Source organism: Triturus cristatus, chromosome 6 (genome assembly GCF_964204655.1).
Source record: "Triturus cristatus chromosome 6, aTriCri1.1, whole genome shotgun sequence".
NCBI lineage: Eukaryota > Metazoa > Chordata > Amphibia > Caudata > Salamandridae > Triturus > Triturus cristatus.
In genome coordinates, this window is record NC_140589.1 from 835,284,740 (window position 1) to 835,305,343 (window position 20,604).

Here is a 20,604-nt window from a genome sequence, read left to right on the forward strand (position 1 = left end):
ATAGCGTTCAAAATGAAGACTGCTAATAACTAAAGCTCAGGTTTTTAAGTTTTGTGGACTTCCCATTTATTTATGTTGCGTGAACATCACTAGAATGTAGCCGAGCCTTTACTCACATCAACTTAGTTGTAATTAAAGCAATATAATAAAAAGAGATTCACTAAAGCACACCTCCGTAGGAGCAGGTCCCTGTGCCAGCTCCCTGCGAAAGTTCCTGCCCAGCTTGCCCGCAGTCCGCTATCCTCTTTCTACCTGCTCCCCTCTGTTTGTGCCTCTTCTGCTCGTTTCTTGCTCTGTTTTGCCTTTCTGCTTGTTTTTCTGCCCTTTGTTTTGCCTTTCATGCTCATTTGTTTGCCCTCTGTTTTGTCTTTTCTGCTTGTATCTTCCCTCTGGTTTCCTCCTCCCACGGTCTCCCTTCTCTTGCCACCCAGTACCCCGCCTTCCCCCCCAGGACCTACTTAATGGAGGCTGCAGCCCAGCCTCTTGCCAGCTTCCCCTGTGACAGTTCCCTGTCCAGCGTGCCCGCAGTCCGCTACCCTCCGCTGCCTTACTACATGTTACCCTCTGATTGTGCCACCTCTGCTCGTTTCTTGCTCTGTTTTGCCTTTTTTGCTAATTTTTCTGCCCTCTGTTTTGCCATTTCTGCTTGTTTTTCTGCCCTCTGTTTTTCTTTTTCTACTTGTTTTTCTGCTCTCTGTTTTGCCTTACTGCCGTTTCCCTCCTCCCATCACCCAGCACCCCACCCTCCCCAGGACCTACTTAATGGAGGCGTGCGTGACCCCATTGAGCAGGTCCTCGTACCAGCTCCCCTGCGACAGTTCTGTCCAGCTTGCTCACAATCTGCTATCCTCTGCTGCCTGTCTACCAGTTGCTCTCTGTTTGTGCCTCCTCTGCTTGTTCTTGCTCTGTTTTGCTTTCCGGCTCGTTTTTCTGCCCTTGGTTTCCCCTTTTCTGCTAGTTTTTCTGCCCTTTCTGCTAGTTTTTCTGCCCTCTTCTGCTCTATTATGACTTTCTTACTTGTTTTTCTTCCCCTGGTTTTGCTTTTTCTGCTAGTTTTTCATGCCTTCTGTTATGCCTCTTCTGCTCGTTTTTCTGGCCTCTGTGTGGCCTTTCTGCTCGTTTTTCTGCCCTCTGTTGTGCCATTTGCTGCTCTGTTTTGCCTTTTCAGCTAGTTTTTTAGCCCTGTGTTTTGCCTTTCCTGCTATCTCGTTTTTCTGCCCTCTGTTTGGCCTTTTTTGCTCGCTCGTTTTTCTGCCCTCTGTTTTGCCTTTTTCTGCTTGTTTCTTCCCTTTTCGACTGAGACCTCGATACCCCCAGCACCCAGATAACCGCGGGGTGACAGTGCAGTGCTCTACAAATGCTGATTGATTTATAGGAGCCCTGATCTAAGTTCACTGACCACAAACTTGAATGTGCAACAGGAAAAAGCTAAAATGCCTGTATGTATTTTCTTTGTAGGCATGAGCCATATGGACAGCAGTATCCAGGTCCAGGACCAGCTCCGGGACAGCCTCCCTATGGAGGCCATCAGCCAGGGATGTACCCTCAGCAACAAGTAAGGAATAAACTAAAGCAGCAGCTGGTAGATGGATGTGTTTGTTCTTTCTTGATTTATGAAATGGTTCTAGTCAAAGTACATATCACAAATGAAAAATATAAAATTGATCACCGAAGGAGGAATCCCAGGGACGTAAAGGATAGGAGTCGGAAACCTCAGGGTGAACAGTAAATTGGGGATCTGGTTCTTTCACTTTAAAGCTCACAGGAATGTGTGAAAAACAGAGCGGGCGCAGAGTGCGTTGAACAGAATGTTTAGCGGAATGCAAGTGCTGGATGGGAGGTAAAGGGTTGGAAAGGAGATGATGGAAAACGTATTGTTCTTCAATGGAAGCTCCAGTATAATTTGGTAGGAACATGAAGTCAACAAGGATATTTGAGTGAAATAAATGAAACAATCGAGGAAGATGGTCAGCAAAAGTTGAATTAGTGGACTGGAGAGATGCTGTCAACTTTGCTTTGAGATTTGGACTCCTGGTTCTATAATAATAACAGAATGGAGTGTTATGAATCCTGTGAGAAGGATCTGGAGGATAAGCATGTTACATTGTTGATGGCCGCAGTGTCTAGTTCAAGAGTAAGTTTAACTTAGCTGTATTCTTAGAAGAAGTGAGGGGAAAAGTTAAAGTGAGGATCCAGCCACTAAATCATTTTGAGGCAAGTCAAAACAGTTATTGGCAGTTGCTTAGTAGGTTTGTGAGTGTAATTCGTGTATATGCATGTATAGTGTGCTCTGCGACCCAACGTATCATTAAGGAAGTAGGATGAAGCGCACAGCTCGCTCACCAAAGGACTTCCTAAAAGCTATTGGCTCCCATGCTAGATTTGAGTACATGGTCGCCAGGGTGCTAATGTGGGGACCTTCTGTACTACAAAAGAAATCCAATTTAGATTTCCACTTGACTAAATGGCATTCGCTTCATGATTTACCATAATGCTAATTCCAATCCCTATTTCTGCAAGAGCCTTAGAAAGAATAGCTGTTTTACAGTAGAGGAAAAAGTAGCCACTCTATTGGGAGAGGCAAAATATCCCTCCAGGTTTGCACTTTAAAGCGCAAGCGATTTGCAGCACCACACATCAGGGCGAATAGATAAAACTTTACAGTACTTTAAACATAATGCAGGATGCAAGTCTATGTATTCCCATCATCTCACATTTGTGTAAAATGATATGCTCTTCAAAAGATGATTTTGCATAATAGTGCTCTGTAAATATCAATTCATGAAGGTGTTGTCTCTAAGTTTAATTCAAAATCATGCTGTTGCATATTGCTTAGTGACCAATCGCAGACCTTTTTAGCCGTGCCCTCGGTAGATATTGGACAGGCATGCTTGTCCCGATTTCATGTCACTTTCCCTGTTTTAGCATTTCATGCAGTAATTGTGATGTTGCTATCCTTTCAATTCCAGAGCTACAAGCGTCACATGGATGGTATGTATGGCCCGCCTGCAAAGCGTCACGAAGGGGACATGTACAACATGCAGTTTGCCAACCAACAGCAAGAAATGTATAACCAGTATGGCAACACCTACACTGGACCTGATCGAAGGCCGATGCAGGGACAATATCCCTATCCTTACAACAGGGAGAGGATGCCAGGACCCGGACCAATGCCGCAACATCCAATTCCTCCCCAAATGATGCCTGGACACATTCAATCCAACACCAGTGAAAGTCCTCAACCCAGTATGTGGCCCACACGGAATGATATGCCTTATCCATATCCTAACAGACAAGGTCCTGGTGTCCCTCCACAGTCTCCAGCCTATCCATCTATGAACCGCACCGATGAACCAATGCCACCAGACCAGCGGATCAACCATGAAGGCCCGTGGCCTGCTCATGTCAGTCAGCGCCAGCCCGCTTACATGTCTCCGTCGACCAACATGCCACCTACCCGGCCACCTCCATCTTCTTACCAGACACCACCGGCAATGCCAAACCACATCTCTAGGGCTTCAAGTCCTGCCTCTTTCCAGCGCTTAGAGAACCGAATGTCTCCGAGCAAGCCTTCCTTTTTGCCCTCTGGAAAGATGCAAAAGGCCCTCCCCACTGCTTCGCTCTCCCAAGTCGCTGTTCCACCACCACAGCCTCCACCAGTCAGGCGAGAAATTACTTTTCCTGCCGGGTCAGTGGAAGCAACGCAACCGGTCTTGAAAACAAGGCGAAAAATTACCTCAAAAGACATTGGTAGGCACCAAAAGCAAATTAAATACAAGCACTTTTTGGTTTCAATTTAAAGAATTAATCCATGGTATCTATTTACCTTTCATGTATTATTTCACTCTCCATTGTAAACTAAATTCGCTGCCACCTTACTATGTATTGAATTAGGACTTTTTTTTTCTTATGCTGCCTCCTGTTATGAGATCTTAATGACCAAAAAGGCTATTTTTCACTGCATTTCGCTAAAATCTTATTTTGTTTTTGCTGGCCTTATATGTGTTCACACTTCATTTTAGTTTTCATGGGCTTCATGGCAGGTGCATGCCTTTGTACATATGCTCCCTTGCGGTGCAGAAAAAAGTTGCAAGGGATCAGCTAAGGGCTAGAGTACATCTGAATTCGTCAACAACCTGTTATTAGGTGTCTGCACTGTTTGAAAGATGAGCCAGGTACTTGCAGTTTTAATTAGAAATATTTTATGGCTCGGGTTTCAGCTTAAAATTATAGCCAAAATGCGAGGTTCAGAATGCCAAAGGTATAAAATGTTGCAAATCCTGCAAGAGTTAAGAATTCAGAGTATACTCGTACCTTAAAATGATTGGAACGTCCTTCGCATTTCCCTTCTCTTCAGAAATAAACTATCTATGGTCACATAAACTGTTAGAAGAGCTACTTAACAAACAATCATTCTCAAGAGTTTATCCAGAGAAGCAATTAGGTTCTTTCTGACAAAGAGGAGAAAGCCTTTTGTTTGTCTTTTTTTTTTTAATATCAACGATCCATGCACTTATATACCATATTTGTCTTACAACTCACCTTATTACATGTAGAAACCCTTACACCATTTTCCCTATGGATACTGTACGTCCTTGATGTCAGCTGACTGCCCTGCAGGTTTCAATTACTTTGTGCAAATCCTAGAATTGCTGATGATCGGCTAACCTCTTTGTATACATTTGTCACAACTCTTATTTAACTAGTTTCATCTCTTCTCCATAAGAGACCGAATGTTTAATACTTCATGAACTAATAAAAAAAATCCTTGCTGGTAATATTGGGGTATGCCTCAAGAGGTTGTTTAAAAGACTATCCTAAGATAAAAATAAAACTTGAGTAAATTTATGTATTCTTCATTTCTCTCCCGCTCACACGTACATTTACTCCCACTGAACCTCCTTTGCACCCCACCTATTCTCCTGAGGTAGTTATTAATTTATGATGCTCCTGACGCCCCTTTTGCAGAGCAACCCAGGAAGCTGGAATTTCTTACCCAGGTACATTGCATGTGAAATATAAGCCATATCCCTTAGCCTGGGAAAAACGAGTATCCAAGTAAAGATGAAATTATCTTCAAAGACTTCCTTTGAGTGGGTGGATTTGAACATTTTGAGTTTGCATTTCATTTTCAGTCCACATTTGTTTTGCAACTGTTTACTCAATAATTTTTTATGATGCTCGAGAGGAGGGTATGTGTGGAGACAACAATTGGACCAGCCAATAGGTCTCAGTTGCTCACACCACACTGTGTTCAAACTGCAAAAGGAAACACCAGTGTCACAATAGTCACATACAAAGTTTCATCAATTTTTATTACACACACACAAAATGCATTTGCACTATCCTGCGAGGCCCTGAGAAGGGCTCCGCCAGAGTGCAGGACACATGTTGGCCGGAGAATGTCAACTGTTGGAGATTTGGCTTGATGCACTTGTTGCTGGGTTCTAGTTTGACATTACATGTATGTGATAAAGTACCCACTGCCTTACAGTATAAGTCACAGAGGTGATCCATGACCCAAATAGAAGACTGAGGCTGAAGGCCGAGTACCTTTGTAAGGTTATGGCACACTGAGGTGACCTGCAGTATCCTTATGTACGGTAGGGAGTCCTTCATTCCTATTATAAGTGGTGAAACCATCCGCTTGCTCACAATCCACTCAAATCCTTGGTGCATAGCTCTTACATATAGACTTGAGAGAGCATGATTGCAAACAGGAATAATAAAAATAGAATCTTTAGTGAAAATTAAACACATCAAACAAGCTGTTAGATATTTTTTGCATAAAAATATTAGAATTGGGTTAATACAAATCCGTTTAAAAAAAAAAAAGCGCTGTAGAACAAATGTTTAGAAACCTGCAGAAAGATTCTAATTTTGCATTAATTACCTAAGGAGTGCACAAAACCAAAATGTGTCCGTAAATATCTCTTTTCAGTTTGTTACTGCTCAGCTAGAAGAACAGTGGCAGGAAGAAAAGCTGAATTTCTTTTTTGTTCTTTAAACAGCTGCTTTAATTTTGCTCCAATACTCGGCCTGCCTTTCTCCTTGACTGCTGGCTCTGACAGCAGGCCTTGTGACGTCAGAACTCAAATGTAATAAGTTACAACAGTTGAGCGGCTATGCCATTTCTTTATAATAGGGCACTGGGTGCGTCACTAGTTGACTATTATAAAGAGTTGACAGACAGGTTTTTATTAAAGGGATTGCAGAATTGCATGTATTATAAGTTTGTAATAAAAGTTGATAATACTTTTTATGGGACTGTCTTGACAAAAGTACATTTACAATGCTACATGGGAGAGACAGACGGACAAACTAAGCCATGAATAAGAAGCAGGCAAATGAGTGACAGTAAAGCCAACCAATGGTAAGCAGTGTGTGGGCTACAAGCCCCCGCTATATTCTTAGTAAGCCCACAATATATGCTGCCTGGTAGGCCTGACCTAAATGAACTGTCAAATTATAGTTGTAAAGCAAGATACCTTTGCTGTATATTAGCTTTGTACAAACTAAATTGAATGCATGTCTCATGTTAGAGTTTAAGGAAACAAAGTTTGGTTTCTTAAATTTCCTTTCATTTTTCCAGTGTCCCCTGAAGCGTGGAGAGTGATGATGTCCCTTAAGTCTGGTCTTTTGGCGGAGAGCACGTGGGCCTTGGACACCATTAATATTCTTCTGTATGATGACAGCACTGTTGCTACCTTCAACCTCTCCCAGGTAAGTGCACATCACAACTCACTGAAAGTATTGGCTGTGTAAATGGATAAGACCAGGATGAATTTCTTCAATCTAGCTGCTTTTCATACCCTATTCCACAATATGGGATACGTTGAACAGCCTACTTAATGTTCACTAATTGAAAATGCAGTATCTTTTGCATGGTTGGACATATTTTACATATGGATACAATATCAATAAAAAAGTGATGATGGCTCATTTCTGAAAAATCATGTGACAGGAACATTCTCACCATAGAAATGTCACATTTGTCAAAGACTGTGAGGCATATTGGTATACTAAGGTTGCAATTATTTTACACCTAGTGCGACTCCGTGGCAGGAGGCAGGCGTGGCTAGAGCAGTTCAGAAGGCAGTAGGACCAGAGTGAGGTTTCTTTGACCAGTTCTTATCGGGCAGTCTCTCTCACCTAAACAGCCACAGCAGCACTATTGGCGTCTCTATTGACAGGCTAATACAAGAGACAAAGGCATTTTTTGGCATCATAATTTGAATATTTTGGTGCTGTCACTAGAGGATACCCTAATCATCACCATATTGAAATGCCATTCCTGGATTTCTAACACATCCTTCTGCTACCTTAACCAACGTTGTATTTCTTCAGCTCACACTGTGTATCGTGTAGCTCCATCTTCTAATAGGAGTACATTTTGTCTTTTGTGCAAACTTAATTTTAGCATTGTGAATGCGGCTAAAATCTTCCTGTATGGAGTTCTCTGGTAAGTACTACATGGGTATGCTCTAAGAGGAGCGAGGTGTTTGTCAAGAGAGTACACTATCTCAGACACTCACAATTTAGACTTAGACTTGCTGTACAAACAGGTGATTGCCAGGTAGCTTAATCTCTCATACTCGTAGTATAAAAATGGGGATGCCATTGGCAGGTGGCTGGTCATTTTACCACAGCTACAGTCCAAGAGAGAAATCTCCTCTCTCTTCTGCCTCTGCTATTCCCAGCTTACATCAGTGTACGTCAGCATGACTGACTAGGAGGGAGTCATTATTACCATGCCTTGGCTGTTAACTTTCCTTCTCCTTATCATGATAAACATGTCTCTTAAAACAGTACTATTGCCACGCCTTTGAATAATCATTTCTGGGTGTTGCTTTCTTATTTGGATGAAAGCCACACATTGTAATGATCTCTCTATTAACAGTTGCTCCTCTAATATTACTCCTTTTTTCTGTTCAATGTTTTGGTGTTTGCGAAGATCGAACCAAGATGTTTGCTTTAAAATTCTGTGGAAGTTTAATCTCATGTAAATACGATACCCCTGGAATAGGATACCCTTTTTTCTGGTTACCAAGCACCTTTTCATAGCATCCCTCCAGGGCTGGCCTATACCATTGACAAGCTGGGCCCACGTCCGAGGTGGCGATTTTCAGGGGACGCAGGAGCATCCTGAAGCAGTCTGCCTCCAACCTGGTTCTAAAGAAGAGCGGTGTAAACACTGTTCCTAGGTTTTTTTTCTCCTTTCTCTTGTACCTCCACTTTTTCCCTATCCATCCCATTTTTCGAACACACTGACAATTACAGATGTCAAATGGGTGCCAAATTATGTTTCACCCATTACGTTAGCCCTGAATCTCGCAATTGTTTGGGCCTTCAGTGCACACTGTTCGAACAGAGGTTTGCGAAAGCGGCTTAGAATGTGTTCATGGCACCTTTTATTAAAATGTCTCTACTAGCCTTCGAACAGGAGAGAAACTGTGTTTGAGTCCAACTGACGCTGTATTTTTCTTTTTTAGTATTCACAGCCATCTTAAAAAAAAAGCCATTTATTTCCCTTCACAATTGCATCTTTTTCCCCAGTATTCCTTTTTTGAGAAAAATGCAAACATCCACGATCTGAAAGAGACTTCTTGCCGCAGATTCCTTACCTTATTATCCCGAGAGTCAGACTGGACCCGTACATTTTTTCGGGAGTAGTACCCCTGCAGCCAGTAGGTGGTGTCGTCATCACCAGAAGTGACATGTGGAGTGCCCATATATAGGCGCCACCCCAGCACGCTGAAATCAGTTATTTTCTTTCCGCGCCACTCAGTGCAGATCCAGAGAAGAGCTACTCCAATCACTTTTTGACTGACCTTTTTTGACCTTTTGTTGACAAATATTTTTGACATTGTCTCCTAGTGTGACAGGGATGTCCGCTCCCTGTGGGGCCTGTCAATGGCAATGTAGGTGACAGATCCACAACTCGCTTGCCTCTGGTGTCTTGAGCATGATCACAATGCCAAGAACTGCATTGATTGTCACTCCATTCACCCCAAGGTCTTGAGGGAGTGGTCCCTTAAGCTCCTTGCTGCTCCACGTGTTACGCCGCGACAGTCTTGATCACGGTCAAGAGGAAGGTCCCGAGATCTGTCGCAGAGGCATCGATCTTAATAAGAGTCCAAGTCACCTAGGCATTCGGGTAAGTCCCACAACAAAGAAGAACAAGCAGACGTCGAAGAGGTCCTCCACTCTGCCCCATCTGTCGAAGAAATCCGACAAGCCTAGGGAACGTTTGCATTCAAGGCCTTGCTCCGTGGTCCTGCGCGTCCCTGATTTTCCTAGAGCAGGAGGGACCCCGCCCAACTCCGTGAGATTTATGAGGCCATGCACCTCCTATTTGAGCGGCCCGTCCCTGCTGGCGCAGCCTTGGGCCCCATGGGTTTGTAGGGGCTCCTACTGGTTTTCCGTTTGTCGGTTCGCAACGACACAAGTCGGCCCCTTGGATCCAGCGACAGATCCAGACCGACGCTGGTCAGCTCCTCTGCTAACATCTCCGACCCCACCCCATTCTTGCCATGAAGCTTGATGGGCATCATTCAACCCAGACTGGAGTCATTCCATCGGACAGGAGCCCGAGACCTAATCCTATGGGCTAGGACCTGGTGAAGATTAGGAGGGGCCACTGGACCCTTATAGATACCACCCCCCCTAGATCCCAATGAGGACAACTAGTGGGAGGATTTGGCGGATGCCAGTGGACTGGACACTTTTTCAGATACTGGCTTGGTCTGTCCTCCTACCATGGCTACAGAGGAGGGAGCCTTATTGGCAATGGTGGTGAGGAGGGCTGCCAAGGTCTAGGACCTTCAGCATCCCTCTGTGGCTGTGAACATGTTGACGGAGGAGCCTCAGCCGGGAGTTACCCCTTCCGAACCACTTCTTCCTTTTAATGATGCCCTCATGGACATTTTGCTCATGACCTGGTCCCTGCACTGGGGCCCCCAACTTCCACACCCAAAACACCACCCCAGTATGGTATAATGGTATATCTGGCGAGTATCCTATAGTATCCTATTTTTTGTAAGATAGCTCTGAATTATTGTTATTCTAATTCTTCCTCCTTCATTGATGGATTCGGAATTATTTAATACCCAATGATTACAAAACAAATTACATTTCTATTATTTTCTGTTACTTAGGTTATGAGATAGGCCTGCATAAATAACAAACAAGGGCAATTCTCATATTCACATGCTTAAATCATTCCCGGGAGTCAGGCTGGCAATCTCTGGTACATTAAAATAAGAGTATAAAGTGTAAGATATAACCTTATGTAATGTAAAATGGCCATAGGCCTGAAACAACATAGTATGTTTAGTAACGCATTCATCTCATTTGAAAAAACCTCATTTGAAAAACCCAAACTTCAGCCATAGTGGAAGTTTAAACACTACTACTCCCCCTAGATGCCACATTGCTCAGATTGTTACCGCACATCGTGTTTGAAGGAGTCCCCTGTTAAAGCTCTGCTCTAACATTTCAGTCAACCTTAAATTGTTTCCATTTTGATCTGCCCTGGATTTGAACCAGTCATATATTCAGCACTACTGTGCTGTGAGTTGTTTTTAGGGAATGATTTTTAAAATTTCGAGACCCAGGAGATCTATTTGGTCTGACAAGTAACTGTCCCCATGGCTAACAAAGAGAAGAGATTTATTTTTAAAACTTGTTTATCTAGTGGCAGCAAGAAAATGTACACTGAAGACCCAAACTCTCAGCGTATTTATTGTCTTTAACCTAAGCATAAGTCAGCGGAATGCAAGATCTGTAAGTCTTTCTCCGCTAAAATCTTATGGATAGAGACAGGAAGTTAACATTATTTGTCATGAATAAAGAGCATTTTGCTGCTTCTAAAGGAGATGCCCCCTATTTGGGGGAAAAGAGGCAGCGCACAAGAGAAGAATTTGACAGTTTACTGAGGATGATCTATTTGGTACTGCGCTTGCAGCCACCCCCTCGGCTGACAAACTAGAGCCTAAGAGCTACTGAGACTCACCTGTAACTAAAAAAGAACTCTTCAAAAGAAACCTTGTCGACAACGACACCAGCTGGTCAAAGACCTTAACTGCTTTGTCGCCGAAGAAGACAGTCATCGAAACCATCGATGACCACACCGTTGCCGACAACACAGTCGAGCATGCTGTCGCTGGCGAGAAGCCTGTCGACATTGAGCATGACGACAACAAACATAACATAACAGCATCATCGTTGGGAAACACACAGTCAATAAAAAATATAGGAGAAAAAAATGTTCACCTTTAAGGGTGACTGATGTACCTCCAGTTTGATTATTGCAGTCCGGTCAAGATGAAGAAGCTAGTGATTATGCCTTACAGCCCAAAGCAACTGGATGTGAGATATGTCCCAGATTTTGAAGAGGACACAATGGGCGATGAGAAGTCCTACAATGAATGTATGTCAGCAGGAGTACAGGTCTGGAAGTACTCAAATGGATTCAAGGCAGAAACCACCTAGATATTACAGAGAGGCAGATGTAGTTCAAGTACCAATGGCCACCTTATCAACATTGCTACAAAGAAGGGATATTTTTAATAAATTATTCCCCAGCAACAATCTAATAATCCTAACATGGGGTTACCTGTTACTACCATCCTCCCGCCTCAGCATGCTCCTTTACCAGGCTCACCTCCTAGGCAGCCATCACCGCTATCTCCTCCTCCAACACAAAGAGGTTCGGTCCATGGAGAAGACATAGATGATGTTTAATGGTTCCACCTATTCGGATGTAGAAGGAAAGAAACATGAGCTACCACCAGGCGGTGATGTAAGAGCTGATGATGATGGCTGAGATGTTATTTTCCAAAGTGGAAACAATGGGCCAATTCCACAAGGTGCTACTGATGATAATTCTAAACCTCATTAGTTGATTGAAAGAGATGCCAAGAATTCAACCTACCAGTGACCTTTTAGAACAACCATGTTTTCTGTATGACTTGAAAAGAAACCTCCAAAATATGTTAAATCTATACCTATTCTTGACAATGTCTGGTGAGAGGTCTGAAATTAATGAAGACACCTGCTCCTGTTCCAGCTGTGATTCCTCGTCTGGAAAAGAAATACAGAGCCCTGGATTCATCTTCAGCTTATTGCATCAGTAATTGCTTCAGCAGCTCAGAGAAGAATCAGGACCCCAACAAAGCAGTCATCTAGTCCGCCGAACAAGTATAGCAAACGTAGTGACAGTCTGGGTCAAAGAATTTTTTCTATGGCAGTAACCACAATTCAGACAGCCAATACCCTGGCGATTCTAGGTTGGTCGTCACCAGATGTGGCATGACTTAGCTCCATTACTGGATCTTATCCCTGAGGATAAGAGGGAAACCGCGAGAGCTATCCTAAATGAAAGACAGCTCCCCTCTTCTTTCATTATTGACGCAGCAAGAGATGCTTCAAATACACATTTTCGCCAGTTGGCAAGAGGGACTGTATTAAGGAGTCCAGGCTGGTTAAAATCCACCGCCTACCATACTGATGTCCAATTTAAAATGCCTTTTGATGGGCTCACTCTTTTTGCTAAACATGTTGATAAAACCCTGCAAGGCCTTAAAACTGACACTGATACAGCAAGGACTGTTAGAGTATCTCAGATTTGGGACATCTACTTTTCGTGGCTCACAGAGATCGCAAAATATCAGAGCAAGATTCAACCAGTATGAAGGTCAAGGACGCCCTTATTATACTCAAAGACTGTTTGGATTAAATCAAGGCTATTCCTTTAATCAAAACCAAAGACAAACGTACAGGAGGTCTGCAGGAAGGAAAAGAGGTTCCTCACAAGTACAAACCAATGATAATCAGAAGAGAGCCTCCCATCTCCCCCCCCCCCCTTTACCGTCTGGTCCTCAAATGTTGGGGGGAAGAATTTCTCTATTTTGCACCCTCATGGAATAATATAACCTAATAGACAAATGGGTTGTACAAATTGTCCAGTCAGGCCATACGTTGGAGTTCATCTAGAGACCCCCGGTTTGTCCACTAAGAAAGGAACATCCTCTTCATTTGAAGGAGCCACAGATGGAAATTCTCATGCTACTTTACTAATGAGCCTTAGAAATTGTCCTCAAGCCTCAACTTTATCAAGGCTTTTATTCCAGGTTCTTCCTAATAAAAAAGAAAACGGGTCAATGGAGGAGGATACTGAACTGCAGAGAGCTGAACAAATTGAGTCATTTCGGATGCTTACTCTGCAAGAAGTTCTCCTGATGATGCAGGAAGGGGATTTTTGACCTCCCTGGACCTTCGGGATGCTTACTTCCACACACCCATTCACCAATAGCACAGGGTGTACCTTAAAATCTCAGTAGGTGGGCTCAAATCGGCACCAAGAATATTCACCAAATGTCTCGCTCCAGTTGCTGCTTTTCTTAGGAGAGAAGGTCACCAGGGTTCCCAGACCCAGATTACTGATTAGTCAAAGCGTCATCCAGAGAAAAAGAAAAAGCTTCCATGAAGGCTTGCATTAATCTCTTCCAGAGATTAGGCCTCACTTAAAACCGGGAGAAATCTTTATTGGTGCCCCAAACAAAGATCCAATTTCAGGGAGCAAAACTCAACAGTCAGTTGGGGAAACTTTTGCCTTTCCATCAGCAGAAAGAATAAGAAAGTTCTAGACAAATTCAAAGACTATTGCTTGAAAGCAATTGATCAATATGAGGCAATACACAGTATGAAGGAATCATGTGTAGGTCTCATTCTGTTTTGCAGGCCAGGTATGAGACCTGTTCAGCAAGAGCTGGATTTGCAATGGAAACAGGTAGAAGGGTCATGGGGAGATCTGGTCTGCATCATACAGCACTCGAAAGAAGCTCTGGTCTGGTGGAGAATTCCAGAAAACTTAACTGCAGGTCTCTTTTTCCTACCAATAACTGGTTATTACTCACCATGGATGCGTCCATGGACAGATGGACAAATGGGGAGCCCACCTGCAAGAACTTTCAACAAGAGGTCTTTGACCAGATGCAGAGAATAAGCTCCACATCAATTTGTTGGAACACCGCACCATAAGATTGGGTTTACAAGCGTCCCTTCCAAATTGGCAGGTCAGATGGTTCTAGTTAGAACAGACAACACAACATCCATGTTCTACATAGCCAAGCAAGGAGGAACACGGCCCAGGAGCCTTTCAGAGGATCAGCTGCTTTCTAACTGGGCAGGTTCTCACATGATAGACATTGCTGTGGAACATCTGCCAGGCTGCCAGAACGATCAGCTGGATGCACTCAGCTGGCAAATGATGGATTATCAGGAGTGGGGACTAGAATAGAAACAGGTAGATTACATTTTCAATTAGTTGGGTCACCCCACAATCTATCTGTTTGCTACTCTGAACAGCAAGAAATGCCTGTGCTTTGGAAGCGGGTTTTGGTATCCAGCGACGATGGGCAATGCTCTTTTGATCAGTTGGTCCAAGATATTTGCCTACGCTATTCCACCTTTTCCCCTGAGCCCCAGGGTTTTGAAAAAGGCGAAAGTAGAACATTGCACTCTGATACTCATTGCTCCAGCGTGGCCTCGCCAGTACTGGTACACAGAGCTGCTGCAGTTGTCAGTACTTTCAACCATTCCTTTGAAGGTGCATGCCAGGATGTTGTCCAGACATGATGGAGAGATTCTCCACCATGATCTCATGTCGCTAAACTTGACCACATGGTTGGTACCTGACCACCTAGAATTTGGCCATCTGAATCTGTTGTAAGGCTGCAAACTGTTTCTAGCGCAGGCGTGGGCTCCAGCAAACCAATAAGACTTGCAATGCTAAATGGAAACTTTTCTGTGTCTGGTGCAGGAATAATTGTCATCATCTGCTTCAAATAAAGACTTCTCAGATCCTGCCATATTTGCTAAGCTTGGCCAAAAGTGGTATAAAATATTATTCAGTCATAGTCCATCTGGCTGAAATATCGAGATTCAGAAGAACTGACAATTCAACATCTACTTTATTTTACCAAAGGATCATTAACAAGTGAACAAAATGACTTTTTAGAGCATTTCCACCTCTTCGACGTCCTCTGGTTCCATGGGAATTTCATTTAGCCCTCAGTCAGCTGAGGTTACCTTCATTTGATGCTATACATAGAGCAGATTTAAAAGTTCTTTCGTGGAAGACAGCACTACTCCTGACTCTGACATCCATTAGGAGAGTGGGAGGGATTCAAGCATTTAACATCAGAGAACCCTTTCTCTGGTTCAGTAAGGACAAAGTGATACTCAAAATTTATTCATAAGGTACCTACTGACTTCAATTTAAATGAGCCTTTTATTCTAGGGTCCTTCTTTCCTAATCCATTTTCATCATCAGAAAGGTCATTACACTTTCTAGATAGATGTCTCGTTTCTATATTGACAAAACCAAGGACATACGCACATCAGACCAACTATTTGTATTATTTGCAAACCACGAAGAGGCCAAGCCTTGTCCAAACAGGTGATAGCACGTTGGCTGTCACATGTATTCCTTTCTGTCATGCCAAAGCCAATCATCGTCTCCAGGGACGCGTGAGGGCAAATTCCTCCAGGGGCATCGCTTGAACTGCAGCACTCTATGCTTGGCTGCCTTTAAGAGACATCTGCAGTGAAACCACCCAGAGGAGCAGGCATAGGTTTACGAAGCATTACTGCCTTGACATGGACACAGAAGCTGATGCAGCAGTGGGACAGGCAGTCCCAAGAAACCTTTTTCACTAAAAGTGTGCCTGCTTCCCGCTTTGTTGTATTTAATAATGTGTACTGCTTGCTGTTCTGATCCAAGCGTGTGAATATATAAAAGTTCCACTGTTAGAGAAGAAATGACTTACCTGTAACTCTAGTTCTCCTACATTAGTATATTTTATATATTCACACGCGACCCTCCCTCCTCCCAGTTAGATGCTCATTGTATTTCATTATCACACTTAAGCTTTGAAATCTGACCTATGGCGGTCTCTAGGGGAGTAGGAGTGCTTAAGCTTCCACTACAGTGGCTTGAGTTTGGGTTCTTTGCAAATGAGGTGGATGTGTTATTTAACATGGTATGTTTCAGGTATGTGGGCATTTTACATTATATTCTCTTTGTTATATATATTTTACACTTTATACTGCTATTTTAATGTACCAGGGATTCCCAGCCTGACAACCGGGAATGATTCAAGCACGTGAATATATAAAAGATACTAGTGATGGGAAAACTGGAGTTACAGGTAAGTAACTAATTTATTTTCCTTAATTTGAATACTGAGGTTAATAGTTTTGTCTGTCCTGTACTCTGCTAGTACTTAATATTATTTTCTAATAATTCAGTGCTTCTTATAGCATAATTCCCCTGCTTCTCTTTATGTCCTCAAACAAAGGTAAGGGATCTTTCTTGCCTCGAAGAAAGGGCTTTTCTGTCAGTTGGTAAATGCACATTTGCCATGTTTAGTGCTTGGAATTCTCAAATTGCCACTTTGCAGATAGCTGGCAAAATGATGTGTATTGTGTTTCTAGCTGTTTCGGTCTTTCCTGATGGGCAGGTTTTTTGCATATGTCGTGATGCCTGATCATAGGAATGCATGTTGTTTCCACAAACTGGGTAGTGTTTACTTTGGGTTTATCAAATCAGTTATGAATAACCTGAACCATTGAGTATGCATAGATTCTTTATAATTAGAACAGCCTTGCAAATCATTTCTACATACCTAGCTAGCATAATACCCGTGGTGCAGGCAGTTTTGAACCTTCAACATGTCTCGACATATTTTTACTGCATGCTAGCAATCTTTGATAAGTGGTTATGCATTTTGAAATGTTGTATTAGTGGGCCCTAAATTTAAACATTCTCATCTTCTTGTGATTTTCCTTTAATAGTACAGGTAACAAAGAGCAAAGTGTTCATGATGGAAAGTAATCATGCTGTTTGAGGCAGATTGAAATACCACTGCTTATTTTTCAGGGTTTCTCACTCTGACTTGAAAGTGCACATTTATTCATACTCTTCCAGCACAAACTTGCTTACAAATATGGCAGACTCCTGTTTTTTGCTTCCTATCATACAGGACTACATTTGGCTAATGGTAGAACTCCAGTGTTTCCAAAACGTAAAGTTGTTCAGATGTGTTATTTTTTAAATTTTCCTTGAAGTAATTGTATTGCATTGTTCAAATATCATTTACCATTCTGATTTTGCCTTTTTCTGTTCCCGCAGTTATCTGGATTTCTTGAACTTTTGGTAGAATATTTTAGAAAATGCCTTGTGGACATTTTTGGAATTTTGAAGGAGTATGAAGTCGGAGACCCAAGTCAAAAAGCCATTGACCACAACAGGGAGAAGATGAACGACAATCTTTCAGTGGCAGAGGAGTATGAAGAAATTGATTATGGAGAATACGAAGAGGATGAGGATGAGGAAGAAGAAGAGGGGGAGGAGAATAAGGAAGAAGAAAAGACTGAACTGGACGGAGAAGATGAGAAAAGTATAACCACATCCAGTATTTGTGATACAGTTGAAAAGCCAAAACAAGCCAGTAAATATGACAAGTATCCCATAAAGATTATTAAAAAGAATAGCCTATATGTCATTGACCATTCTGACAGACTTGGCCATGTACAGGAGTTTAATAGTGGGCTCCACCATTGGCAACTGGGTGGGGGTGACACAACTGAACACATCCAAACTCATTTTGAGAGCAAAATGGATATTCCATTCCACAAGAGAGCAACCCCTTCCTTGAACTCCACAAGCAAAAAGAGGATAGTTCTAGATGACGAAAGGCTGAGGGAATCGGATGAGCAGACGGAAAAAAGAATAATTGCAACTATTGATGATGTCCTCTCAGCTCGACCTGGGGCACTGCCTGAAGACTCTCACAGCCCCTGCTCACAGGCAGACAACACCAAATTTCCCTTTGGAATTCATCAAGCCAAAAGTCACCGAAATTTTAAACTACTGGAGGATGAACCTAGAAGTCGAGACGAGACTCCTCTGTGCAAGATCGCTCACTGGCAGGACTCATTATCTAAGCGCTGCATTTGTGTGTCAAATATTGTCCGTAGTTTGTCCTTTGTGCCTGGCAATGATGCCGAGATGTCCAAGCATCCTGGTTTGGTGCTGATACTGGGAAAGCTTATCCTTCTTCACCACGAGCATCCTGAGAGAAAACGAGCACCACAGACATATGAGAAGGATGAAGAGGAGGACAAGGGGGTTTCCTGCAGCAAGGATGAGTGGTGGTGGGACTGCCTCGAAGTCTTGAGGGAGAATTCTTTGGTCACATTAGCCAACATTTCTGGGCAGCTAGACTTGTCTGCTTATACAGAAAGCATCTGTTTGCCAATTTTGGATGGCTTGCTACATTTTATGGTATGCCCGTCTGCTGAGGCACAGGATCCGTTTCCAACTGTGGGGCCCAACTCAGTTCTGTCCCCTCGAAGACTGGTGCTGGAAACCCTGTGCAAACTTAGTATCCAGGATAGCAATGTGGACCTTATCTTGGCTACTCCTCCATTCAGTCGGCAAGAAAAACTCTATGCTACTTTAGTTAGGTACATTGGGGAACGTAAGAACACTGTATGCAGAGAAATGTCTGTGGCGTTCTTATCAAACCTTGCTCAAGGGGACACATTAGTGGCAAGGGCAATAGCTGTGCAAAAAGGAAGCATTGGCAACTTGATTAGTTTCCTGGAGGACGGGGTCACCATTGCCCAGTACCAACAAAGCCAGCATAACCTCATACACATGCAACCACCACCTCTGGAGCCTCCTAGTGTAGACATGATGTGCAGGGCTGCCAAGGCCTTGCTCGCCATGGCTAGAGTTGAAGAAAATCGTTCTGAGTTCCTTTTGCAGGAAGGCCGCCTACTGGATATCTCAATATCAACTATCCTGAACTCTGCAGTTGCCTCTGTGATCTGTGATGTACTTTTTCAAATTGGACAATTATGACATAAGTGGGAAGCCAAGCATGTGTGAGTGGAGACTAAAGGTCACATATAACTGGCTGTTTTCAATTCCTTTTAATCCATTTTAGGAAAAAGAAGGAAATATTAAAAAAAAAAAAAAGTATCTGCTCCTCTGCCCCATTTGCTATTTACCAATTGGGAATTAAAGAAATTATTAATTTAAACACGTATGAAATTTAATATTTGCTGTTTATGTGTATAAGTACATTTTTATTTTATTTTTTTTTAACCAAAGTTGCTGTCTAGTACATTCAAAGGTCATGTTTTTTTCCATAGATTTTAATTTTCAATGTTATTTTCCATGTTTGTATTGCATTTTTGGGAAGGGAACTAGTGACTTTTAAATTGAAATGTTATGGCAAAAATTCTCTCCGAAAAATGTTGACACTTTGAAGATTTACGGTGCATACAATGCCAGTTACTGTATTTTGGTTGCTTCTGGATTGTTTTCCAAAAAAAGAGTAGAACCTGTGTCCTATCACCTAAAAATCTGTGCAATAGAACTTCTAGTGATGTAGGTGTAGGGGATCAAGGAGGTGTGTCGGTAGTCAAATATGATATTGGTTTCTCTACAGGACATTGGATACGTTAGGCTAGGAGCAAAACAAACATACAAAAAAGAAAAGTAAAAAAAAAAATCAACAAACATTACAGAGTGACAATAAAAAATAAAAACTGACAATGGACAACAATTGCTTCCTCATCAGTACTGTTGTATCCACTCTGATGTTTGGCCTTCCACATGATGACAGTTATCCACAATTTCTTTAATAATTTTAAAAGTATGTTTTTCTACTGCCCTGGGGTCGTGATGTGTATAGCAAGATTACATTGAAACGGCCGTTTTTTGTCACCATCCCCTTTTTCATGCTGCATTCAGATTTGTTTCTCATGACGTGGTAAGTATAAGGTGTCAGTATGATTACGCCTGTTATTTTATTTTATTATTCTCATAATTTGGGCCATATCTCCAAACGAGAGTGATGTAGACGTTTCTGGCTGTATAAAGTCGTTCTCTCTTCCGGAGCATATCTGATCATAAATTGCTTCATAATCAAGGTGTGGAAATGGTTACTTGCAGAATGATGACATAACGGTTACAGTATACAGATAACATTTACAAAACACAAGAATGAAGAAACACGTCAATGATTTTTTTCATTGACGGTAATCAGCATATTTGTATTTCAAAATAATGTCGTAAAAAGAAAAAAAAATTGATGTAAATTCCTCCTTTTCCTCTGGCTTAACGAATATCATTTATTCAGTATAAAACCTTTATACTATATGTTCCACATGTTAAGAATAAATGTACATTAAATCTTGTTAAGCACTGTGATGAGTGTTCTTGAATAATGTCCTTATTTGTTGTTTAATTCACAGCAAGCTAAGTGGCCAGCAATGAGTCTTCGCATTTATTACAACAGATTTGGTCAAATATCGCGGTGATCTTTTGGATGTTATTGATAATGCAACTGCCTTTGATGGTTTGAGATGTATGTGTTGTTTTGGTCCCATTGCCTGTCTTCCCATTACCTTTCCTCGTCTGTCTCTCACCTTGTCTCCAGTCCGTTTTGCTTTAGTTCCAAATTAAAGAGGATTAAGCCTCATGTAGGAATGGAGAAATGGGGTCAGTTAGGTACTTAACCACAT

General features: G+C 42.3%; 1 protein-coding gene across 5 annotated transcripts in view; it reads left to right on the plus strand.

The window, feature by feature from the left end:
• ARID1B (AT-rich interaction domain 1B) overlaps positions 1-20,290 on the plus strand; it is a 736,193-nt gene extending 715,903 nt beyond the window's left edge. For all 5 annotated transcript variants that reach the window (XM_085611434.1, XM_085611437.1, XM_085611436.1 and 2 more), the window contains 4 exons: positions 1,459-1,555; positions 2,970-3,750; positions 6,593-6,723; positions 17,198-20,290. In XM_085611434.1, coding sequence (XP_085467560.1) covers positions 1,459-1,555; positions 2,970-3,750; positions 6,593-6,723; positions 17,198-18,934 — 2,746 coding nt within the window. In that variant the 3' untranslated portion in view covers positions 18,935-20,290. The remainder of the gene's footprint in view (positions 1-1,458; positions 1,556-2,969; positions 3,751-6,592; positions 6,724-17,197) is intronic.
• Positions 20,291-20,604: the final 314 nt, after the last annotated feature.